A 26,175-nucleotide genomic window follows, 5' to 3' on the forward strand; every position below is an offset into this window, starting at 1 on the left:
CATGTTAAACGTGAAACTAAACTTGTAATTATCTGACGCCGTCAACCTGCAGCATTTCTTTAAGAAAATGGTCAAAATAAGACAACATGCACTGACAAGAGGCGCTGACGCTGTAAAAAAAAACATGAAAAACATGTAAAAAATGTGGTAAAAAGAAATTATATTTCCACGTGACATTTCTGTGGCCAAGAGCTGATTCCAGGAAGCTGCTGCTTCTCTACTTCCATCAGAGCTTCTTCCACGGCTTTCTCCACGTCAGCCGTCTGAATCTATTGCAAAAGTAAAACAATAATTATTATTATACATAAAATATCACATTAATATTAAAAATATTTAGTTGTTTGTACTATTATTTGTGATATATTTACTAGGAGATTCATAATTTTTTTACCTTTCTCATATTACGCTTCAATTTTCAGTAATTACAAAATCCACTACTGTTTGTACCTAAAGTTTTTTTTTTATGTACACTTTACGGCGGTGATGGGTAATAAGTTAAATATTAGGGATGAAATGAAAAAAGGCAGAAAATTCCGGAAGCAAAGTGAAAAATATTTCTGCGGCGATCCCTCACCTTGGTATCGATGCTCATGGTGGCTGAGAACTCCGTGCAAGAGAGATCGGAGTGAATGGCTTTGGCCGTCACATTCAAGTTCTGCAAGCATCGAAGAGCCCCGATCATGGAGTCTATGGGAGAAGAAGGATTATCTACCCTAATTTTGATAGTCGCCACTTCATCGCTCCCAAGAACCCGCGCCGTCAACTCCTGGTTGCGCTTCTGAAGCGCCTGCTTCACCCCCTTCAGCTCTCGCAAATACTGAGTCGCCGATTGGACGATCGAGTTCTTATCGCTCTGAGGTTTCAGATGGAAGATCCATTAAAAATTTGGTTCAAAAGGTTTAATTTAAAACAGGGGATTCGATCAAAAAAGGGGGGACCTTTGATCTCGAGGCGATCATGGAGTACAAAGCCGCATAGCTCTCGCTGAGCTTCTCCCGCCGTTGCCGCTCCCTCATCATGTGCCGGAATCCGCGGCTCGTCTCGACCGGGCTAGGCGTCTGCTCCTCCGCCTTCGAGATCCTCTTCAGCATCTCCACCACCCGCCGGTGCATGTTCCCACCGCCGGTGCCCGCCCCCGAGATCGAGCACTCCGTCATTTGCCCGCCTTCGTACCTTCGGAATGCACTTCGATGAACCTCCGGCGGCGGGGGATCAAACTCCGGGAAGAGCTCCGACAAGGCTGCGGCGGCGGCGGCGGCGGCGGCGGCGGGGCAATCGAAGTGCAGCAGGTCCGGCGACGAAGGCCAGAACAGGTTGCTGTCGCCGCCGTGGAAGTATTCGTCGGGGAAGGGGCCGAAGGGCGCGAAGGGCTCCATCTCCATCGCCGTTGCTCTCCAATTTGTCAGCTTTATTGAGCCGGTGCGTTTAAGGTGCGGAGATCGGGAGGTATAAAAGGGCGGCGGCATTCCAAAAACGTGGTCAAATTGGGGGAGCCCAGAGTCAACGTTGAAAAAGCCCACGTGACGCAGAAAGCGGGATTTCATTTCCCCCACCTGACGAATTGGGCGGGCGTGGACCGGATGCCTCGGAGCTCCATCTCGACCCTCGATTCGGTGACAACGGATTCGTCAACAGATCGGAGCCGCCCAAATAAGCGCGTGGGCGATGGGAGAACAAATCGCATGTGGTGTAATTAAGTAGCTTCTCCGTCGTTGCCATTAATATTGTTTATTCCATTTCCAGGCTAAGGACTGCATGTGAGACTGAAGACTGGAAGAAAAAAAAAAGACAAAAACTAAGATATTAGAACAATCTGAACGAAGGGAGAATCCATTGGTAATAATTTATTGAGGGAAACATGTACTAATTTTGGAAATTTACACACGTTTATTGAGGCTCAAAATCCTCTTTACACACGTTTGTTTTCTGAAAACAACAAATATATAAATGTGATTTGTCTAATGTCATTCTAGTACAATAAACTCCAAATAAACTATGATTTGCATAATGACAATGGTTGCCTCCTTGATTTTGTTTCTTTTTTTTTAAACAAAAAAGAGTAATTTAAGATTGTTAATGAATGGCAATTTACAAGGCAAAATCTAATGGCGCTCATCTTAGCTTCCCATCTGAACTTGAATGTAAATGATACTCACTGTCGAAGTCATTCTTCTTTGCAAACTGTTAGCAGACTAGCTGAGGGATCAAGATAATCACCCGATTCATCCTTGTCGCTGTTATCGACTGACTATCTTTCTCGAGCTCGCAATCGTGACTTTAATCTTCTCCATTTTCTTCATCGTCGCCGACGTTGTCAATTTCAGCAGCACGGGCAAAAGTATCAGGATAACCCTCATCATCCTGCAAAATATAAAGGATATTAGTAACCTCCAGATAACATCAAGGGACAGCAACATATTTTCTCAAACCTCAAGCGCTTCTTCATCGTGAACATTGTGATTGCGCATCGATTCATCGACGGCAACAGCACTATTTAAAGTGTTAAAATAGGCTTCAACATCATCATCATCCTACAAGACCAAAAAGGAAGAGAGATTTCAGACACCCAAACGATGGGTAAAACAAAAGTAAAAGTTGAAAGTAAATTTGAGACCCGACACCTCTGTACGAGTTGTATTGCAATAGTTTGAGTTTTTCTCAGAATAGACTCACCTCTGTATCTTCTTCGTCTTCAGAACAATATGCAGAGTCGAGCTTGGCATACAACTCCTCATCGCCTTGATCTTTAGCTATGTCCATTTGTGCCTGAGAGAGAAATATTTGAAGAGACTGCAGCTTTTAACCAGAAAATAAGAGATCTTAAATTATTTAAAACAGAAATAAGATACCAGTTCGGATCTAAGTTGATCCACTTTCTTTTGCAAATTCGAAATATGACGGTTTAGAGCCTACAATCAATGATCAGTGTCCATCAGAAGACTAGAGGAGAACAGAATAGAATACACGAAAACTATTTGCTTAGGAGTTTTCAAAGTCAAAGAAGAAATTTACATCAACGAGAACTTTTTAATTACCTCGCGCCTCTGGAGCTCTATGGAGCGTGCTAAAGCCTTTCTTTTTGTTAGTAGATTCTTAGGTCTCAATGTAGGAGGCCGGTGATAATCCCTCCCTCTATACACAATAATGGCAAAACCCTTGGAGACCTTGTCCACAGACACTAGGACACCCCCACTTTCTGCTTCAAGTGCCAAAGCAACATTCTTAACCTGCGAAAAGGTTTTTGCTTTGATAATAATCTTGACCAATTCCCTGTACTTCCAGTGTAAGTGCATGTTCTCAATCGTGCCATCAAAAACTCCTCTCCTACCTGCATTTTTGGACTTCCAGCATCATTAACACTTGGGAAGATGCATACAAGAAGCAAAAATAATTAAAATAGACTGTTCAAGGGCAAGACAGAAAGGGACTGCACGTTTAAATCATAAGAAAGGAAAACGGCAAGAATTCATCTCAAACAATACACGAAAAACAACAGTTATGTAATACTCATGAGCATTGCTGGTAAACAAGTCAAGGCAAACTGTGAAATCCCAGTACACTGCCAGAAAATAAGCAGCTCAACAATATTGAGCCTAATATAAAATTGAGAATTCAATGTAAAATTACCAAGGAGCAAAAATGCCTTCATCCTCAAACCTAGCTTCCGGAACATGAACCTTTCTTCCTCGGTTATTGGTTCAGGATCCTTAACATGTTCAGCTGGCTGCAATGATTCTTCCACCTTTGCTAAAACTCTACCAGCTTTGTTGACCTTGTGTTCAGCCTGTGACATACAAATTGTTTAGAGTACTAAAATCTAAAATATGATTGCTCATTTTTGCAGGACACACATGAAATACACTACTGAATTTAGCAACAGAAAATTGCAGCCTGGAAAAAAAAATCGGTCAATGGCATTAGTTCCTGTAAATTTATTGCTACTGGTTGCCTGATTATTATAAATCAGATAAGGCACACTATTGGATGGAAGGAATCATTCTAATGCAATTCTAGGTTAATTGTATAGCCACATCCTCATAGAAACCAAGACCACTTACTCCATCGTCATAATAACGAAAAGCAAAAACTTGTGATACTAAGAGAAAATTTCCATCTTATTCAATATTAATGAGAACTTAGAAGTTTAGGAACATAAAAGGACTAAACAGGGATGACAAATTACATTTTGCAACTTCTGATAAATGCTTATTGACTGTGAATCCATTAAATAGAACTGGGAAATTTGAGTAATTCTTGTTATGCTTAGGTAAAAAGGGAAATATTACATTGTCTTTCAAAGAGAGCTATTCCATGGTTATATAGAAGATTCATTGCAAAACCGTAAGTAAAAACTCCCAATAAGAGACGAAACCCACAACAGCAATAGTTCTAATAACTCAACACTCCCCCTCAAGTTGAGCATAGAAACTATTATAACCAACTTGTTATATAAACTAAAACTAGAAAATATAAAGAATATCGACTGAGATCATAACTATGAAAATGAAACACAACTAAGCAAACTCCAAAAAAAGTCGATGGAACATGCAATAAAGAGAGAAAGAATGAAGTGCAACTAACATGAAGAAGACCTCCAAGAACTAATCTCTCAAGTGGGCTTCCTCATGAAATGGTGCATACGGAAGCATGTAATACATTGAAGAAAAACAAAAAAACAAAGTACTCAAGGGTGCTAGAGAAAAGATAAGTTGAATAGCTCGATCTTCTGCTGGACAGTACACTAAGGAAACTATGTTTTACTCAGAAGAGAAGAAAACATATAATTCATGTCTTCCCTGGCTCTTCAGGTGCCTAAAATGAAGCAAGCAAATTGAACAAAGTTCTTCTTTAGAATGAATGAGAGGGAAAAAGAAAAAGAAGCAAGAATTGCTTCAACGAAGAATTTAGATTGGAGAATAATTGAAAGATTAAAATGAAGAAGAGCTTGAGAAGGGAAAGAAGAAGAGTCGTTGAGTAGATGTGAGAAACCAAGGGAGAAGAAACATTATGAGGAAGAAATAAAAGATTTGAAAATGCCAAAGGAAATGAGAATAACAGGAGAAACATACCACATGAAATGGAAAAGGAGAAGGTGCTGGGAGAAGAGAATTTGATTGAAGAAACAAGTTTGCCAAGATGAGGGAGCAGGGAATGAAGGAAAATGAATTTGATCCAGCAAAGAGGAAGCTTAGTCTAGGAAATCTCAACTGTTAGAAGATCAACAAGATGGGCACAAGTGGCACAAAAGAGCTTACCCGTGTCTATTATTATCATGTTTTGGTAATTTACCAAAAAAATGAATCATTTTGATCATGCCACAAGGTACAGTACGATTTCACAAAGTCCACCTCTACCTCTCGTCATGTCAGTTTGAAGACAAAGCCATAGTTATCACAAGGTGGAAGAAGCTGCGCTGGTAGAGTAGATGAGTGCTTGAACTAGAGAAAGCTGCTAACGACGAGAGGTAGATTCCCAAAGGGGTTGCTGGAGTAGCAAATAGTGTAGCAAAGAAATTGTAGACTGAGTATGTGTGGATGTTTGTGGTGATGGTGGAGTCTAGAATCGAAAGGTTTCACAATGGAAAAGTAGCATGAGTACATGAATAATTGAAGGTGGAGACAGCTATTTGGACATCAACCTCGTTAAAGCAGCATGCTTTCTCCATTGCCTGTATTACCTCCTGCAAAAGAGTACAATTGCACGCATTCATGGTAAAGACCAACTTTACGAACTTGGAGATGGATTTGGCCTATTTGAGTACTAGCTTGTTGACCTTTGATTTAATCATGGAAGCGACAACATGGTTTATGGACAAGGAGAGATTGAACAACATAGAGATAGGAGAGGACGAGGGGAGGATGCCAAATCTAGTGATGGCCTCCTCCTAAAGGGGTTTACAGTAGAAAGACACCCTAACCCTAAAATTGGTGCCTTAATATCATGTTAAGTTTGGGAAAAGGGAAATAGCAAACCGTTTTTCAAAGAGACTTAAACACCTAATGTGGAACTAAATCCACTCTACCAATAACCCTAACAATTTTATTACCTGTTAGCAATCCTAAGACTTGGCTCCAAGAAAAAGAAGAGTAACAGAAAAACATACAAATTCTGCACAGAACATTTGAGTTAATTAATAGAGGGAAACAAGGAAGGATGGCCTTGAATTTAATAACAAAAAAGGGTGCTTGCTTATTTTAAAGGAAGGATTTTCAAATTTAGACAACAATGCAAGCAGACCCAAGTAGCTTGGACTTGAAATGATGCATAAATCAGTAAGATAAAATGTCAACAAAGACATGTGATAATTATTCAATGGATACTTTAGATTGTTAGGATGGTTTCCTATGTCAGGATACTTACAATGAAAAGTTTCCTCTCTAGCTTCCTCACAATGTTGGAATGTCTATTCATCTCTGCAGCTCTCACCATTTTGTGCGCATGATCATCATCAATATCATTTCCCCATCTAGCATGAGCTTCTAGTGTTTCACCAAGTGTACCAGCTATCCCAGGTTCTATAACTGACGTGTCATTTAACGCAACCAAGGATGATGCTCTTAGTCGTGCTTGTTCTTCTTCATCTTGTAAGGTCTTGGCTAATCTTTCCCGCTCAAGCAATGCCTCTGTAATTTCTGGGGACAAGAAATCCTTTCCTCTATAAATGACAATGTAATCCTTGTTTCTAGAAAGGATTGCACCCCCAGTTAGCTTCTGCAACCAAGCACGGGAAGCATTAGCAAATACTAAGGTTTTTGGATGAATCACATATTAGACTATTGGCAGAAGAAAAAGAAAACAGCAAACAAATAATTCACAAAACTTGACACTTTAGAGGTCCATTTAGTATGATTCAAACAACTTGATTTTAATCCCTCTGGTAACATAAGAATATACCTATCAACCAACCTATGATGTTCACAGTGAGAATCAAACATTAGTATCTTTTCATAAATCCACCACACAAAAACAGCAAAAATAATTGCTTTTAAGCTTACAGAAAATTAAACACGTCACTGAGATTTTTTCTCCAGTATCTGTTAGTTGCAAGTGATATTGCAAACAAAATATCCTCAACATAGCTTCTATATCCAATTGTAAGTGGAAGTATGATGCTTTCACCAGACAATGTTAAGTTGCTTATAGCAGGCATAACGTTTTGCCAAGAAAGAAAAGAATTATCCAGAAAGCTTCTATCTTTAGAAAAGATGTTGTTTGTTAAATTTCTACACAATTGCTCCCTATGTTTCACACCAAGAATCCTCTTAGAGAGGAAAATTTGTTTCGTATTATTTGTCATTCTCATATACCAAGACAATTAAACTTTTATCTTTCAATTCTACCCTTCACTAAATACTCTGCTTCTAATGCATTCCTCTTTGTTTTCTGTCACTTTTAAATTCTTTCTTATTCCCAGTACACAATAATTGGGTTTGGATAAGGGCAATTTAGATATTAGTTCTCTTTTTTTTTGCCAAAAAGTAAGCATATTAATTGTTTTTCTTAAGAAGTATGAAAAACTCTAAAGGACTCTTTTGCAAAACACAAGGAGTAATAGTTAGGATTTGAGAAAATAGATCAATTGACTATGGCTGTGGATCTTAAATCAGCAAATATCATAGTTTACTCTGCAGATGAGCCAGATTAGCTGGTTTAGTCATCTAATATGATTCCCTAGTTTCATGTAATTAAACTCAGGCGGAAGGTGCATACTCTTCTTTATACCAAATTTACATTGTTCAAAGCTTTTACAAGACATGGTTCGTATACAGTCAACGAAATGAAGATTATGCAATTTAGATTCTAATAAATGGTTAGCCTGGTAATTCATTATGAGAACCTCCATCTAAAAAGTAATTAATCTATAAACAATTTAGCATGCTAAGAATTGTTGACAAGGAGACTCAAATAACCTTGATCTCTTCCGCCATCCTTTCGCTGCTGGTGAGCTGCACTCCACGCTTCAAAGCAATCTTTGCTATGGAACTTTTCTCCCAAAGCTTCGCTATGGCTGATGCTAACCCCTGAAGTCGCCTGCTTCTCCCTGAGACGTTTTGAAACAAAAATTTTATGCAAAGGCAATGACTTCCAGACTTATTTATTCAAGACATAAAAACAAAGTCATGCTTACCAAGAGCAAAATGCGGAGGCAAAACCCTTGAAAGTCTGCGTAATGCTGTACCTTCCTTTAGTCCAAGAGTACGCTTCACTCCATAAGGGAGAATCCTGAAAGGAGGTTCGTAGCCAGGAACTACACCTGGAAGCAAATCAGCATCTACAGGGGGTGGTCCATTTCCAGGCCAATCCGTGTAACGAGGACCTAGATCATCCAATAGTTTGTCAATCTCTTTGTCATAGTGAGATTCTGGAGGAAGTTGAAGATCTTTTCTCTCATCCACTTTAGCCGATGCACGTTCATGAAAATCTTCCATATGATTGCCTCTACTAAACTCAGAAGCCTGAGCAAGACTATATGTATCTCGTTTGAAGGAATTTAAACTGGCTCTTTCAGGACTTTGGTACTGTATCTTCACAGGTTGAGGGATCTCATAGGTCACACCCCTATATAAAGAAATAGAGGTTCCTGACCTCCATATCACCAACCCTCCTGTTTTCCTCTATTTATAAAAAATCAACTGGTATCATCAGCATATAGCTTCATAACCATCCATAAAAGTTGGAGTAAATAGAAAATGAATTTAAAAATAAAAGCAAGATAAGGTGGTATGTCAAAATTAAAACTGTTGGTTCATATAAATAGTACAAGAACACATAAACCAGAGCAATAAGCAAGGAGAAAAACGTTAGGTAGATTACTTTTATATGATGAAAATATGAAATTAGGAAATTCAAGAGAAAACTGACACTACTGAACCATGGTACAGTTATGTTGATTTCAAGTTTTTTTAGGGAACCCATCAGCTCGTGAATGCAAGAAAATTGAGCATCCCTTCAATTTGATTCCCTCTGAAAGAACAATCCACATGCACTAATATTAATTACAAAAACACATTAAACAAATGCAACTAAAACATTGAAACATTCATGTGATAAACCACTAATTGCATATTGCACGCATTGACTACATTGATATTGCAGGTGTCAGAAACAGCACAAATAAAAAAAAGATTAGATAATATGCTGATTAATGGCAGAGCATGGCATCAAAACGGCCAAAAAAGCACACAAACATGCATAAGCAACTAGATCAAGTTCATGATTAAAAGGGATTGTTTGATCAAACACCTACAGATCTATCAATAATCTCAGTGGCTGAGCATGCTCAAGTGTAACATGACTCTAATACTTATACTTAATGAAAACAAGTTTCTAGATCATGGGAAGAAACAGACATAGTTGCCCCAAATTTTATTACTGGTTGAACAGTAGCTCAGTTATTTGAGAACTTGTGTTGACCACTCATACTGGAGAATTCTGCACTACAGTGTGTTAACGAACACATTGAGTGCATTTTTATCATGCTCTTGTTAACTGTAACATCACTAGGGCAGTGGTCCTAAGTACATCTAAATTAACTGGAACGGCCAAATGAGTAGGATGCCAAGTCTACCCAGGATCATTGCGAGTCCAGGGTTTCGGTCCCAGGATAACAGGGAGGAAAGGTTTCAGGTTTCTTATAGAAACTCAGACAATTAATCAAATGAAAACTGTTATTTGATTTGTCTGGGAGAGAAAAAGAAGACTGAAACAATGTTTTCGATCGGCAAGTATGAAAAGTCAGTCTGTCATCCTGTTTTCGAATAATCTGCTTGAAAAAAAGGAGGGAAAAAAAAATCAAAAGCTGACTTACCTCCAAGATCTCATGCATTCGCTTCATATTAAGTGCAGGAGGACCCTCGCACTTAAGCCTCACTACCTCCTCCGTCTTCCACTTCTCATGAATCAAATCCACGATATCCTTCGTGACCCCAGCCCCTTTAATCTTCGTCCTTGATTTTGTCCTAATCGCCATGTGCCGTAACCTCCGCAACTCTCCTTCTGGCAGAGTCAGTTCAGCCAACGAAGTCTTGGTCCTCTTCTTCCTCGCTGAAGCCACATTGTCTGTTTCAGATGGCTTCTCCCACGGAAACCTTACTTCCTCATTCAAATCCAACGATAACCCGCCCCTCGAATCAGGCAAAATCCCGTCCTCAGCGTAAAAAATGTCCTCCACTGATCCTTTCTCCGGTAAAGGACTCTCCTTCACCTCCTCGGAGTCATCAATATACCCGAATTTCTTCAATTTCTCCACAATCCTAGACATGGTGCTGCTTCCGGTGCTCCTACTATTGCCGAACTCCTCGTCGTCGCTGGAAAGACCATGCCGATAGTCGACAGCGGCTGGAGGCCACTTCGGGAACGGTCGGAGGGAGGGTCCTCTCCATCTGCTGATCCAGGGAGCACTTTGGAGGTCGGTTTCGGGGGAACGATGAGCCTTAGATCGAGCGCCTCGCTCGCGAAGGGAGCTCAGTGAAGGGGAAACGACAGAGAAGCTGCGGACGACGAGGAGGCGGGGAGATCGAAGGCGGGAGAAGGAGGCGTGGAGCGAGTCGAGGAGGGCGGAGGGGTGCAGCTGAAGAGTGGCCATGGAGATGGATTGAGGAGGAGAATCCCTCGATTTGGGGTTTGGATTCGGGTTGCGAGGGTTTCAATTTGGGATTAATATTTTTTTCTAATTATATGATATATTTAATTTATATCGATTAATTAATATTTTTGTTGATTTTTAATTGTGTAATTTTGATAAACCTCGTGAGGCTGGGAGTGACATTTTTAGCAATTAACCCAACAACGGTCCGCCTTTTTTCTCGCCGTCGAACTGCGTCTGTTTCCTTCATTTTAAAACGCACCTAAAATCGTACCCACCTATAACCGTCGACTAACGCGACGCGCTCGCTTTCGGGACCGCCACCCGCCTCCTCTCGGGGCCTTCTTAATATATCGACGCTTTTAGGTATAAAAGCTCCTCTACCCCACCATTTGCCTACCGGAGCGGAGTCGTGAACCGGAGCGGGGATCCGTTTACCGCTTTCGCTCCTCCGCATTTCCGTTTCCCCTCGTCCGTTTCCCCTCGTTTCGCCATGCGCTCCGCCTCGCCCCGCGGCTACGGCACCATCCCCGCCTCCGCCCCTCCCCCTTCGCCTCAGTCATCGCCGGCGGGGATTCTCTCCGCCCCTCGCACCGCCGCGCTCTTCTCCCGCCTTCGTGAGCAGGGCGGCAGCCTGGTCGCCTCCCAGCGCCCCTGGGGGCAGTTCCTCGACCCCTCCGCCCTCGTCCGCCCCGGATCCTCCGGCGAGACGTTCTACCGCATCCGCCGAAACATCGGATACTTCCGCTCCAACTACGCCGTCTCCCTCCTCGCCGCCCTCGCCCTCGGCCTCATCTGGCAGCCTTCTTCCCTGGCCGCCTCCATCGCCCTCGCCGCCGCCTGGGTCTTCCTCTACCTCGCCCGCGACGAGCCGCTCGTCCTCTTCGGCCGTCGATTCGAGGACAGGACCGTCCTTGGCCTGCTCTGCGTGGCCACCTTCTTCGCGCTCGTCTCCACGGATCTGGGATCGAGCGTGTTCAGGTCGATCGCCGCGGGGCTGGTGCTCGTTGCAATCCACGCGGTCTTCAGGGTTACGGACGATTTGTTCCTCGACGAAAGGCAGGCCGCGAGCGGGGGATTGGTCGCCGGAATGGGTGCGCCGATGGGGCCGACCTATGTGGTGCGAATGGTGTGAGCTCTTCGCCGCCGCTTTTCCTGCGATCGACACCGTTAACGAAACAAGGCCTTCGATGCGACGGTCGAAGGTCCGCCGGCGTTGCTTTTGTTGATATCGAAGGGAGACTCGAACTGGTTTGCGGTCATTTTTCTCATCCACTTTTTTTTAAAATTTTTATTTTCAAACTTTGCAGTTTGTTTTATGCGATTGACTGTAATTTAATGGTTCAAGAAAAACAAGATTTGTTATTATAAATTTTAAGATATTGTATAAAAATCATCAAAGAGAGTATCTTCTTTAAAAAATACGAAGTATTTAGTTTAATATGTTGATTTTTATATATATTAATTTCTTAAAATGTAAAAGTAAAAAATGAATTACATTCAACCATTATATTTTGTTTTACTCTCGTTTTTTCCAAAATTAATAATGGGAGGAAGTTAATATAAAATTTGTTTTTTTTTTTAAAAAATGCTATTTAAAAATTGCAATTGCTATACTTAACATCGAAATGAAATATGCTTTATTATTTAGAGTAATAATTCATTTTAGCATAGCAAAAAATGTCTGAACATGAATGCAACATGACACTCACAACTATATACAGTGGATCCCACTGACATGTAATGGGACCACAAGTACTGCCAATGTGAATGTCATGTTGCATTCATATTGGTATTTTTCATGCTATATTATGAATCATTACTCTATTATTTAATGATTATTACTGTTTCTATTTTGAACGTCCAAAAAAATCTGAACACTTGAACTCTTCTATCACGCATCCTGCACATACAAACATACGATGATTCTTATGCAATATTGATTTAACAATCCTGAATGCAATTTGTAAAATAGACAAAATAAAATATCATACAACTTCAATATACGATATTTAAAAAAAATAAAGCTTCTTGTCACAACAAATTCCTGTCACAAATTTGTGACGGAAATCTACACCGTTCGATTTTAAAGTTAAGATTAAATCCAGACCGTAGATTGAATGGGTGATTGTGATGGCTTGGATTTAATCTTCTATTTTAAAATCTAACAAATATGTCACAAATTTATAACAGGAATTTGTTGTGAATCCCAACTGATTTCAAAATGCTATATGATGCCACATGAAACAACTCTTTAAAGAATTAACTAAAAATTAATTATAATTGTTTGTGATGAATTTGTTTCAAAAGTTAAAATATGCGAAGCGGTTGTTAAAATTGAAAATATTTTATAGACTTATCGAATTATTAAAAGGTTGCTAAATTTAATTAACTCATATAGGTCAGGAGATATATGAGGAATAAATATTGGAAATACATTTTTCATCTTACAATTATCTTTCCGTTTAACAACAATTATACATTAAAAATATTTAACTATTGTATGTAATTGGCACTACCAAATTATAAACATCATTATGAAATAAAATTTGATATTAATAAAGAATTTCCAAATCCACCATTTGCACAAATAGGCACATACTTTATGAGCATTAAAAAATTCAACCAAGAGAAGCTAACAAATATGTGAAACCATATAGATTTTTTTTAAAGATGGAATTTAAGAAAACAAAGATAATTTATAAAAAAATTAAATGGATTTCTAAAATGTAGTAAAACATTTTCTTTTTTTGTTGGTATTAGAGTCAAGATTCAAACCTGATGACTAATTATATATTAGAACCACAGAGGTATGAGGCAACCCTAACCTTTCAAATTTGTGGAATGGATTCTTCATATCACTTTTCAGATAAAATAGTCCTCTAGATGTTAAGTTGAAGTGGATGGCGATAAAGAATCATGGAGAGAAAGAAACTGTATAATGCAAGGATAGACTTCATCAACAGCCTGCATAAGAGACCAAACGCAGCTAACCACTTTTATCAGTTTCTTCACCAAGAGAACAACCAATTGAAGGAGGAGTTAGCAATTTACCAGTCGGCCGCCAACTAGATCGTAGTGAGCATAATGTGGGCCATTAGGTTTCCCAAAGGCCTTATAGCTGACCATCTCCTTTGGGAGGACTTTAACAGTTTCTGGCCATCCAGAGTGTAGAATTTAAGAGACTGTTGAACAATAGATTTCCTTGTACAAGTTTCAATACAACTCTTACCATACACAGCTTCAGGAGGGCATATCAGGTCTTGGTCTCCAGCTAGAGCAAGGATAGGCACTGCACACTTGTGCAGATGATCCTTGTAGAGGAAAGTGCCAGTTCTGTTGCGAAGACCTCCATCGCGGAAAGCAGTAGTTAGCTGGAGGATCACTTTGGCAGGTACAGTGCCTGCCAAGACATAGGGAACTCAAAAAACAGGAACCAGGTAAAAGACTAAAAAGGAATAGACAACAATTATGTTGAGATATTCCTTTACAGAACTTGTGCCGCACTGTAGATAGAGAAGTTCAATATCATCCAAATAGCAAAACAACACAATTCTTAAAAATGGATACAGTGTGGAAAATAAAGACTGGATAAATAGAGAGACGGTTCAATAGATGCTGGGCACACACATAGATGCTGTGAAATTTATTTAGGGATAGAGTGAACCTTCATTAACTTTTAAGGGTGATTGGACTTGTTTGAACACTTGAACTTAACATTAAACTCATAGGTAGCAGGCTAAGAAAGAGAAAACACTTTATCCAGTTGATTATCCTTGCTTTAAACCCATGTTCATCTGTTGGCTATCGCTGGTGGACTGTGTGATGGTAGAAAATGAACATACAACTTAGGGGCCATCTGGAACCAGCCAGAAGCAGTCACCCAGTTCAAAAACACTTAGAAGAAGCAGTAGCAGTCAGCAAATGACAGACTAAAGCAAGCAAATGACAAGGCCTAAATTACTATTAGGGGTTACTGAAAGAACTTCCTTATCTAACCAAATATGATTAATAAACCATGATAAATAAGTATAAAACCATTGTATTTTCATGTTCAGTAAAGAAGTATCATGATTCAGAATGTAAGATGGTGACATTTGAAACGGATATAAAGTAATTAAGATAGAGTTTTATCCTTATGAAAAATAAAAGTAATTTTTACTCCATCCTTATTTTATGGGAACACAAACAAAATGTTTTAGGAAAAAACTGTAAATACAGAGAGAGAAAAGAATTGTTTCTGCAAAAAAAAAAAAAAAAAAAAAACTGAATTGTAGCATTTATTCTGAATAACTAGCTGTTTAAAGATCACAAGCTACAAATAACCGAACATCAAAGTAAACCGTAAGCTACAAACAATCATAGCCTTTCAGACTTACCTTTTCTGTTCATATTAATCACATCCTCCACATCTTTCAAAGAGAATTTCACAAAACTATATAAAGTTGACTAAGCTAGATTTAAAGCTGTACAAACCAAATCAATTCATCCACCAACCCAAAGAGATGAAAAAAAAAAAGCCAAAGCCACTTATATTGAAACTACGGTTCAGTGAATTTGCACTTACAAAAATTATTCAAGATAAGCTTTGTAAACAACTCAGGGTGCATCATATCCTGTGCTGATATTTGATCATTAAGCCATGACAGCACGTATGGTGGTTTAGATGATAAAGGATAGGCAGCTGCTAATAAAGCTCCTAAAGGGACAACAGGAACATTAAGCGCCTGTGCAGGATCAGCCTGTGTAATAAATAAACAAAATTAAGTTCCTCCATTAAATTGTAAAAAAAATATTAAAAAAATTGAAAGTGTCAAATTTAATGCACACAAAAATAAGCATGCAACTTACAAGTGGTAGTAACAATTTCAGTGATGATTTAGAGGTTGTGTAGTCGACAGAAGATGCCAAAGTAACTACTCCAGCCAACATAGGTTTTCTATTTTCATAGGCTAAGCAATGAGAAGAAAGAAAAGTCAGTTCTATAGCACTGAGGCGGCTAGAAGTTACTTATCCCGGGTTTATCTCAATGACTTGCACTAAGTACTAAATTAAAGATCATTTCATTAAGCATGAACTCATACATCATTTTCTCAAAGCAGAAAAAAAAATTGTGTTTCATTACAAAAACAAGCAATCAGGTTCCAGATATTTGGAAAAGACTACCATGGATTTATCCCATAATAGAACATTGTGTAAAACTGCATAACCCCCCTACCTTCAATATGCGACCTCATGCCTACCATGACTCAGAAATACAAGCCTATTTTTTGCCTGACATAGGTAGGATTTGAGCCTTGGTCCTCTTGGTCAGATATGATGTTGAATTTGAATGGATAACCACTTATCCCTAAAGCTCAAGCTTCATAACAGTAGCTGTTAGAAAAGGGACCGACTTATATTTATATAATAGACCACTGCGCTACGTGAGACTAATGAGCATGGAGCCTCCTAGCTTCAACATTCATGATGGATCCGATGCTACTTGGTTATCAATGCAAGCTAGCAACATTAGCATGGTATCACTGTCAATAGCTAACCAAGTGGTCCATAAAAGCCATGGTGCCAAAATATCTTGTCATGGCAGTCCATAATACCATTCATGAAAGTATCTTGTGTTAAAATACGAACCAGTGAAAGTATCTAGTGTGTTAAACATATTCATTTCCACATATTCATGGATCAGGACATCTAAGGACATCATTGTAGTTGGTAGAAGAGAAGTGCTTCTTAAATAATCAATAGAGCAATAGGGTTTAGCATATGAAGCCTAACTTGAAGGCAGTAACCCACTCAAGAGGCAACAATAGGAAGACATACAGGGAAAAACATGAACCAAAAAGAGTCACACACTACAGAGGCAAGAATAGAAAAGGAAGAAATGGGGGTGGACAGCATGAACCGACAACTGTTCTAAATTTGAAACTGTATTCAGTTGTGCATGCATTATAAATTATCGCATACAACTATATGCAGGCACCCCATAGCTATAGAGCTATAGTTAGCATATTCAAATGCAAAGATGGAAAGATGAAGTGAACCACAAGACAAATAGCTATCTGAATTAAAGAGGTCCCACCATTACCACCATCTTAGAATAATCTGCCCTTATAATAAAAATCAAACTTTACCATATTTGGATAGCATAGCATATAATAAGATTCCCCCCATAGAGTGCCCAATCGCTAGCAACTTTCCATCCTTACTCTGAGACTCAAGATTTATGTATTCCATCTGAAAAAGAAAATGAGCCTCATAAGTTTCCAAGTTTAAAGAATGAATTCTTATATGTGTACAGCTAAATATTGCCAAATTGATTTTTTGACTAAAAAAAGACATGTCGCCTCACCGCAGCAGGTATGTCTTCCTCTAAGTAGTTATCAAAGTCCCAGTTATAAGTCACAATTAAATCAAGCTGATTCTGGAAGTCTTGTATGGTTGTTGAAAGGCGCTCTTGCAAGTCAAACAGCTGAGGAGAAACTGATCGATGACCTTCTTCAATCACATTTACTAAGCGTTGACTCAGATCCTTTATTTGCTCAGCAAAAGCAGAATTCTGTCTTGTTTCTAGCAAAGTGGATATGTTTTCTGTGATCTCATTCAAGCGCTCAGATAGTCGAGCGTCTTCCAGAAGTTTTGAAATTTGATCAAAGAACTTATCTGAGATATCCCTTAATTGACCTTCATTTAGATAACCTGACAGTCTTTCAGCCAACCGCATAAAAGTGTCACTTAGCTCAGTTACCAATTTTGATTCATTCCATGTAAAACTATCAACCATTTTCCCATTTACATTTGTACTTATAGGATCTGGCATAGAACTGGAGTTCCCAACCATTTTTTCTCCAATTGGCATAACATTTGTACTTTTAGTATCTGGCATAGAACCGGAATTCCCAACCATTTTTTCTCCAACTGACATAACACCCTTTTGATTAACTGCATCAACAGAATTTGCAACAGATATAACAGGCTTAATTAAAAGATCATCAACCGCCTTCCACTCATCTGCACGTTTGCTCAATCCAGCGCCTCTCACTTCGACTATCCATGTATCAAAACCTTGGTTAGACATGTGACGAGCAAATGAAGCCTGAATATACATTAACAGGTATCATCAAAAATAATAAAATAGAGAAACTAACAAGGATATGGGAAGAAATCTGATGATCTTAAACTTGTGCAACAAAATTCTCAAGGATAGAAAGAGATGTTGAGAAGTGGCTATTGGGTACATAGAGATGCATATGGATGATGTTAGTGGGAAAGGGAGCTTTTTGAATCAGCTGAGCTCTTAATTTTCCACCACCATCCTGAGAGGAGTATAGTGTTTTGATCCCTCTGGTTTAAATTTCAATGCCATATTCTGACTATGGCCTTGTGAATTGAGAGGATCAAGGGCTTGATTAAAAGGATCTTTTAGGATATAATACATCACTTTGGAGAGGTTCCTCAATATCAAGTAAATGAGCGAGATAGACTAACAAATTGCCTAGGAATGTACACCATCCCTGTTCCTACAAGAAGATGAATGGATAATTAACTGAGTTTGAACAAAGAATGGCTTTGGAGAAATGTACCAAGGCAGAAAAATGAAACAAGGTGCATCCATGATTCCTCCTCTAACTGGCAAAAGGTGCAGTTATTGGCATTGATAATGCCATATCATTCTAGGAATTCATGGCATGTACTGTATTCATCATATCCACCCAAAGACAAGCACCTTTATCACAAGGGTATATTGGATTATGAGAAATTGTATGATTTTCTAGGACACAACCAAGGGAGGGAGGGTATGTTCCAGTTGATCTTAGGTCTGAAATGAAACATCTTGATGAAGGCAATAGATAAGAGAACAGGAATGAATCATATTCCCCCTGAATTTCCTTCTTTTCATTTGGCCTTTATCTGTGATGTACCACAGAGAAGATTGTTGGAGTAGACAAGGGAAGCTCCTGATTGGTGTGGCAATGGCCAACGGGAATGGAGTGGTAATTGAGTTGCTGGAATGGTAATTGAGTTGCTGGAGCCTTCAACCAAAGGATGCACCATATGTCTTTTCAATCTTCACCATCATTTTAAAGCAATGCAATGTGGAATTTTCCGCCTTTAATATTTTTCAAAAAGCAGTTGGAACTCCATGATTTTACCTATGGCTTTTGGCTCGAAGTGATGCTTTGGTTCTGTAACACATCAGAAGCGCGGGGTGACCAACCTATATTCCACGCACCTAGACAACCTTGGTTGTTGTGACACCACAGAAATGGGGGAATTATATAGTTCCGTTATCTTGCTTGCAGGTTTTCCGTGTGATCAAATAACAACATAATAAAGACAAATGACTAACAAATGACGACGACAAGCAGAGGAAGAAAAGAAGGGGAAAACTTCCTAAATGGTACTAACCCCTGGAGAAAGATCAAATCCGATCGCGTTTGTGCCAACCCCAGACAACAGCATCAAGGGATGATTCCTCTTCGGTACCTATAGATCCCCACCAGCGCACAGTTCAAACAACGGCACACGAAACAAATCAAAGACCCATTTTTTACAACGGGATTGCGTGAGCCAGTACCTCGGGAGGCGGTCTATAACGCCAGAGAGCGAGCTTCCACTCGGTGCCAGGGACTGGGACATAGTGGAGCTCGTCCGCTGTGCAAATCGCCGGTTTCTCTCCCTCCTTCACGGCCGAGGGAACGGCAGCGAGGGCGTCGTCCGAAACGGAGAACGACCTTAGAGAAGGGGCAACGCGGGGGAAGACGATCGGGCCAAAGGAGACCGTGGGCCGCCACTCTCTCCTCCCTCGACCGGAGAATGGGGGAGCGCCGTTGCGGGAGCAGAAGACGGTGGCCGCAGCAGCGAGGGCGGTGCGGACTTCGGCGTGGCACTGGAGAAGATGCATCGCGAATCGGCTGGAGAAAAGTAAACGACAAGAAATCTCGATGCTTTGCTCGTTGGTCTACCGGTTGAGGCCGTTTGGGAAAAGAAAATGAAACTCATTTTCAATTAAAATTATTTTATTTTAAAAAATACTCTTTGATCCCGTATTACTATAATAATTATTGATAATTATTATAATATATAAAAATTATTAAATAATTATTATTATATATAAAAGTATCAATTATTATAATATATTTAGGATAAATTTAAATTTTAAAATTTTACATCGTGTAAAAATTAAGTAGCTACTATAATATATAAAAATTACTATAAATTTATGATTTATGTCATATAAAAGCTACCCAAATTGTTATAACGTCTAGACTCTATCAAATAGCTATTATAATATATTTAAGGTGAGTTTACATGTATAAAAGCTACCTAGTAGCTGCTTTAGACTTAACCCCGAGTCGAGTCCGACCGGACTAGATTAGGGCTTGTAACCAGGTCAACGAGCCGGGTACCTGTTGATCCTACTCGGGCCCTGAGTCAACCGGGTCCATGGCCCTTAACTAGGTCAAGATACCCATTGACCCTATTGCCAGGTGGGAACCATAACCAGCCTGACAAAAGTGCCGAACTGATTACAGTTCCAACCCAATAAAAATTACTAAATCAATGCGGTTAACCATCGATTTAACCCACTAGTTTCAAAAAAAAATTATATGTGTGACCGTTGGCTAACAATTTCGACCATTGGAATCGTTAGTTAATCGACGATTTTGGCCGTTGGATTTTTTTTTATTTTTTTTCGATGATTGAGATTATTTGATTATTTTTTTATAAATGACTACGATTTAGTGTTCGTCACTCTCCAAAATCTATAAATAAAAACTCATTCATTATTTCCACACACATATACTCTACTTTTATTCTCAGTTCTGCAATCTCTACTCGCTTTCAACTTCAATTTTATACACTTTTCGACTTACACTTCCGACTATAATAAAAGGAGGCCGAGGAATTTCATCAACACGATCTCGAAAGGCAAGAAAATAGTGAATCAGAATGATGAGCTCAACATTCAATCCACCGATGATGAGACTAAATAACTTTTGACACTTGAAACACAAGAAAGTACTGATGCAAATACTTCTAAAGTTCGAGAAGTTTTCTCCTTCAAAATTAATCTTCTATTTTTATAAAATATTTTGAAAATGTCACTTTCAGGGAGAATTGAGTGCAAAATGTAAGATTGCAATGTATCCTACAAATTTCAAGTCGACAACGGCTATGGATCGTTGAAATGACACGTAGAAATAAAGCACTTAATGAAATATCAAATCGACTATTTTCAAGCATAATTATCTAAATTTTGAACTAGTGAAAGTACTAATTTTGATTTATTTTTATATTTTGATAAAAAATTTAAAAAAATCATTAGGTATATTTGTTTTGTTTCTATACAATAGCTTTCATTTAATTTTGGATACACTTTTGAAGATTTTTATAAAAAATCTCTTAATCCATCTGCTAAATATACTTTTGAAACTATACTTGCAAAAATAATTAAAAGCTTAGAAAGATAAAGGAAAATTTTATTGAAGAATTTAGTAAATTAAATAATAAAGTTTTTTTATGTTTTGATATTTAAAATAATCATTGGTAAACACATTTGTATGTAGGTGTGTTTTGTCATTAGATCGACAACTCTTAGAATATCCAAAAAAGATGATTAGTTTATAAAATTTTTGATGAATCATATATAGCTCATAACATCTCACGATTATTATATTTAATTTTAAAAATATATATATTAACTTATAAAATATTCTCAATATCATTTTATTATGCTAATTCTAATACAGTTAATATTGATGAACTTAAGAGGCCATTTGGTTCAAGTTATTATATATAACTTTGGTTATGTGATTACCTGGTAATCACATAACCAAGATTATAGGAAATAAAATATAATTTAATGTTATTTTTAAAATAAATTAAATTAAATTAATAATATTAATGATGATAATAAATTGATAATATAAAAAATAAATATAATTTATTTATAATTTTTAAAATTTAAAATAAATTAATATATTTTTAATAAAACAATTCATTAAAATAATTATTTTAATAAAATAATTCATTAAATTTATTTTTTTTAATTCAAAATAAATTTATATATATTTTAATAAAATAATCTATTAAAATAATTATTTTAATAAAATAATTTATTAAATTAATAAATATAATTCATTAATTTTATTTTAATAAACTAATTTATTAAATTAATAAATATAATTCTTTAAAATTTATTTTTTAAAATTTAAAACAAATTTATATATATTAATAAAATAATTTGTTAAAATAATTATTTTAATAAAATAATTTATTAAATTATTAAATATAATATGTTAATTTATTTTCCAAATTTTAAAATAAATTATATTTTTAAAATTTATAAGTATTTAAATTAAAATTTATTAAATTAATTAACTCGGTTTTAATTAGGTTTCACAGTACATTTTAATTAATTTAGTTTTTAAATCAAAGTGTAATTATGAAAAAAAATTCATTAACCTCAGGAATTATAGAAAACCTAAGGCTTCCAAGGTAATCACATTCCTGGATTATAACTCATTTTGCTGATGTGGCGATGATGCTATATTACTTGGGAATCAATCATAACCTAAATAAAACAAGGTTATCATTGATAACCTAAATAAAACAAGATTATCATTGATAACCTTGGACAGATAACCAAGGTTATAAATAATAACCCTCAATCAAACGCCCCCTAAAAGTTATATATAAATTTATTATTTTTGGTTTATTTTTTTAATATTCATTGTGTATTGCATATTTTAAATTTATGTGTTTAAGATGGATTAAAATTTTTTAAAAATCATATTAAACTATATTTGTGGTCGCATCTATATATAATGAAACAACGAGGTAGATTTTATAAAATTAATGAAATCATAGTTAAAAAATTTTCACGTGATGTAAGATTCATTTTAATATAAAGAATTATTATGTTCATTTTTTTACAAACTATTAATAATACTAGTATATATTTATTTTTATACCAATGAAATATTTGTACTAGTATTTCTTAAATTTTAAAAGTATTTAATAATGTAACTGCATAACTATTCAATTTTTATTATCTAATTCTCATTTAATTTTAATAAATTTTTTTAATGCAGTATTAGTTTTAAATAAAAATAATAATAATTAATTTTTATCTTCTTGTGTATTAGCCTATGATCCAAATAATATTGTATATAATATTAGAAATTATTTATATGATATTTATAAAGAATATAATATAAAATATAAAATATAAATTAATATTTCTGAAATATAATATAGTAGTAGTAGTAATTTAAAATTTATAAAAATATAACTTTTATTACAAATAACGAATGAAACGTCTACGAGGATATTCAAGTTCCACATAGGAACTTAAAAATTATTTTACGACTTCTTTTGATTTTAATGAAACATATAGCGAAGCAGATTTCGATATTCTAAAGTGAGGGTTACAGAAGGCTCAAAGTTTTTTCATTCTGTCTATGATCACCAAAGAAATTTTAGTTTGTTCAATATCAACAGTTGTTATGAAACAGACGTTCAGTGTTGGGGGTAACGTATTGATGAATGACAATTGACTTTGTCTCCCGACTCATTGGAAGCCTAAGCATTATTCAATGATTGGATCAGAATCGAAAAGAGAATCAAAGGAATGCAATTTTCGAATGACAAAGTCGAAAAATTTGATACTAAAGGAATGACTACGGGAACGAAAAGCGAAAGTGAGTAGTAATGTCACTTCTTAAGATAAAAGAGTAAAAAGATAAGAACTATGTGTGCTTTGATTCCCCTATATCCTAAGGGGATACATAGACAATTTAAATAAGTGAAGTTTTTTAAATTAATTTATAATTTTTAAATGTAATAATATTGAATCATAGCGAACTAGGAACTAAATCGTTAACCAGCGATTTCAAACTATGAACCGTAACCATCTTGGACAGTTAAGGTTGCAGGTCAACCTAACAGGAACTGTCGAATCAATGGTTTCAAATCGAAGTTTGGGTTTATAGCTAGTACAATGTGTTTAGAGTTTAAGACAATTTGTCTATGAACAATATTATACGTTATAGCAGCTACTAGTAGCTAGTACAATTCCATTTAATTTTTATTAAAAAAATGCTCATTTGATTTTTCTCTAATTTGGATTGCCCTTTTGATTGTTATTACAAAGCGGCCATTTCCATGACCTTATTTTTATAAATAAAATTTAAAATCAATTTTACAGGAATTTACATTTTAAATAAATATATTTAAACATTAAGTTAATGTTCATAAACAAATTTGCTTAAGTTTTTCTGATAGCATTATTAGATTTAAACCCCACACATTAAAAAAACACATATTGTAGTTAAATATATATAGCTAGGTCCTGTACAATTCAACCTCAACGAGGACGACGACTTAGCTATGGATTTGAACATTAACAGTAATTCCCCCGGAGACAATGTTCTTCTAATCCGTACTTCTTCAAGTAGTCCATTGTCTCAACCAGTGTCAAACGTCGATCCCCAACCCGCAGACAAATACGTACTGGAAATCGAGGAAAGTGGTGATGAAAACGATCGAGGAGGGTCCTGCAGCTACTTTCTGATCATCGTTGCTACTTCTGTTCTTGAATAATCTTCTCAACATCTTCCCCAACCTTCTTGTTAATTATTCATCAGTACAACACTCAATATCTAACTTGCAGTATTTAGCCAGAGTGAGGCACACTTTTCAGCTCCAACATAAAACAGTTGTTGCAGACTTGGAGACTTTCGATCTCCCCCAATACAGCGATAATCTCCAACAAAGATTTGACAAAAAAGGAAGGATCTAACTTTTAAGAAAGACAAAAGACAATCCACCTCAACCAATCAAACTCAGTTCTCTGTGGAATACAGTATGGATTAATAATTCAGTATAAATATCATCCGCCTCTCCGTCACACCTACTCTGCCCTTTTTCCCACTCGATCGTGGAACGTAACTCCTACCTATGTAATTTAAACCACCTTTAACTTTAATCCTCTTATATAAACCCCCAGCTAGCACTTTCATGCACCATTAATTCCTTTCTAGCTCCCTCTGGCTCGCTGTGTGTCTCGGGAAGAAGATGAAGCAGAGATGATAATAGTGCTGTTTGGTAGTTAGAATTGAGGGAGATCGAATATGGAGGAGAAGGCCGCAACGAGCCCGAGGATCAGGTTGTTCGGGATTCACGTGTCGGAGAACGACAGCGTCTCCGGCGAGGAGAGCAGCCCCACCTCGGCGGCCTCCGGCGACGGGAGGAAGTACGAGTGCCAGTACTGCTGCCGCGAGTTCGCGAACTCGCAAGCTTTGGGCGGACACCAGAACGCGCACAAGAAGGAGCGGCAACACCTGAAGCGCCTTCAGCAGCAGCACCTCGCCACCTCCGGCCGCCGCTCGCCTCCCGCGGCGGGGAACTACTACTGTCAGAACATCGCCGCAGCCTTCTCGCCGCAGCCTCCGCCACACCTACTCTCGCCGCATCCTGTAGGATCCCCGGCCAACTGGGTCTACTACGGCCGCACGACCTCGCCGGTTAATCATCACCTGTCGCTCGGCTGCATCGTGCCGCGCTCTTTGCCTGCTAACTGCGCGTACGTCGGAGACGTTGGCGGCGGTAGGTTTTACAGGGACGGCCATGCGGTCGAAGGGTCCGCCGCCACCTTCGCCGGGGCGGCGCCGGAGGAGGAAGCGGCTGAGGACGCGTACGGGTTAAATCTGCGCCTTAGCTTGGCTCCTGCTGGTTCATGATCCAAATTAATTAACACCTACAAATTAAATACTCCGTAATATGGTGGATTTTGTTTGCAACATTTCTGATCAATTCTGTATATTTGCAACTTCTGAAAAAATTTCATCAAGTTCCATTAGTGAATTATTTCATCAAGTGATGAATTTGTTTGCTTCTCAAAAGTCTGTGAAGACCGTCTCAGCCAAAACAGATATGTCCAAAAGAAAACCTCTCGGATTAGATCATCATTAAGATACGCATATCCCTTAGTTTACTACTTTATAACCCTTTTTTTCCTTGTGGCGTTAGGTCGATGAAGATCTGCATCATTAAGGGAATAGATTTGACTAATTTGCACTTATTAATAACAAGACCATAATTCAACTAGAGACAGCAGAAAGATGTTATAAAGCAGGGCAGCCAAGTGCTGTATCAAGTGATATTCTTGTTTCTGTTTGAATTAAAAGCTATTCAGTTGTTGATAGAACATGAACTTATGACCAAATGAAAATAATATTTAAAGATCAAGAAGTGATAGTCCAGTTTGGCTTACACAGCCAAATAAGTAGATAATTATCAAATTAAATTTCCCAAAACAGAGTCCAACATATGTTTTCCTGCAGGATGATGTGTGCAAGAATGACATCAGGCAAAGATTTGCAGAGGGACATATCCAAAAAGGCAAGATCTGCAATGAGGACGTGTACAATGCCTGGCTATTGGATGGTGGGACTCAGTGGGCCCCAAGTCGGCATTATTCCCGGGATTGAGTTTGACAATGCAGGGGAGAAGATGAAGAAGAAGGAGACAAGAAGGTCAACGTCGAGTTTGAATGAAGTGAAGGAAATCATGGATGCATCTCGCTT

At 37.6% G+C, this 26,175-nt stretch overlaps 5 protein-coding genes across 5 annotated transcripts; 2 read left to right on the plus strand and 3 right to left on the minus strand.

Annotated features, from left to right (window-relative positions):
- Positions 1–117: 117 nt before the first annotated feature.
- Positions 118–1,675, minus strand: LOC141828303 (transcription factor BHLH148-like). The gene is given in 4 exon segments (XM_074715704.1): positions 118–269; positions 575–853; positions 939–1,573; positions 1,576–1,675. Coding segments are annotated over 4 exon segments (1,047 nt in total). The 5' UTR covers positions 1,598–1,675; the 3' UTR covers positions 118–158.
- A 248-nt stretch (positions 1,676–1,923) lies between these two features.
- Positions 1,924–10,585, minus strand: LOC141826032 (CRM-domain containing factor CFM3, chloroplastic/mitochondrial-like). The gene is made up of 10 exons (XM_074713288.1): positions 9,809–10,585; positions 8,129–8,615; positions 7,911–8,041; positions 6,361–6,711; positions 3,628–3,784; positions 3,036–3,328; positions 2,850–2,909; positions 2,674–2,766; positions 2,430–2,531; positions 1,924–2,361 (listed from the first exon to the last, which is right to left on the minus strand). Exons 1-10 carry the CDS (start codon positions 10,583–10,585, stop codon positions 2,278–2,280), a joined length of 2,535 nt encoding a protein of 844 aa, XP_074569389.1. The 3' UTR covers positions 1,924–2,277.
- A 487-nt stretch (positions 10,586–11,072) lies between these two features.
- Positions 11,073–11,720, plus strand: LOC141826074 (PRA1 family protein F2-like). The gene has a single exon (XM_074713326.1). It carries the CDS (start codon positions 11,079–11,081, stop codon positions 11,718–11,720), a length of 642 nt encoding a protein of 213 aa, XP_074569427.1. The 5' UTR covers positions 11,073–11,078.
- A 1,498-nt stretch (positions 11,721–13,218) lies between these two features.
- Positions 13,219–19,522, minus strand: LOC141827560 (uncharacterized). Its single transcript, XM_074714832.1, has 9 exons — positions 19,161–19,522; positions 18,992–19,069; positions 16,935–17,678; positions 16,717–16,819; positions 15,437–15,537; positions 15,153–15,327; positions 13,818–13,988; positions 13,640–13,740; positions 13,219–13,552 (listed from the first exon to the last, which is right to left on the minus strand). The coding sequence occupies exons 1-9, from the start codon at positions 19,485–19,487 to the stop codon at positions 13,475–13,477; spliced, it is 1,878 nt and encodes a 625-aa protein (XP_074570933.1). The 5' UTR covers positions 19,488–19,522; the 3' UTR covers positions 13,219–13,474.
- Positions 19,523–24,526: 5,004 nt separating this feature from the next.
- On the plus strand, positions 24,527–25,456 carry LOC141828375 (zinc finger protein GIS3-like). The gene has a single exon (XM_074715802.1). It carries the CDS (start codon positions 24,721–24,723, stop codon positions 25,327–25,329), a length of 609 nt encoding a protein of 202 aa, XP_074571903.1. The 5' UTR covers positions 24,527–24,720; the 3' UTR covers positions 25,330–25,456.
- Positions 25,457–26,175: the final 719 nt, after the last annotated feature.

The sequence above is a fragment of the Curcuma longa genome, chromosome 4 (genome assembly GCF_044706935.1).
Source record: "Curcuma longa cultivar G26 ecotype Majalengka, Jawa Barat chromosome 4, ITB_CL_G26_1.1, whole genome shotgun sequence".
NCBI lineage: Eukaryota > Viridiplantae > Streptophyta > Magnoliopsida > Zingiberales > Zingiberaceae > Curcuma > Curcuma longa.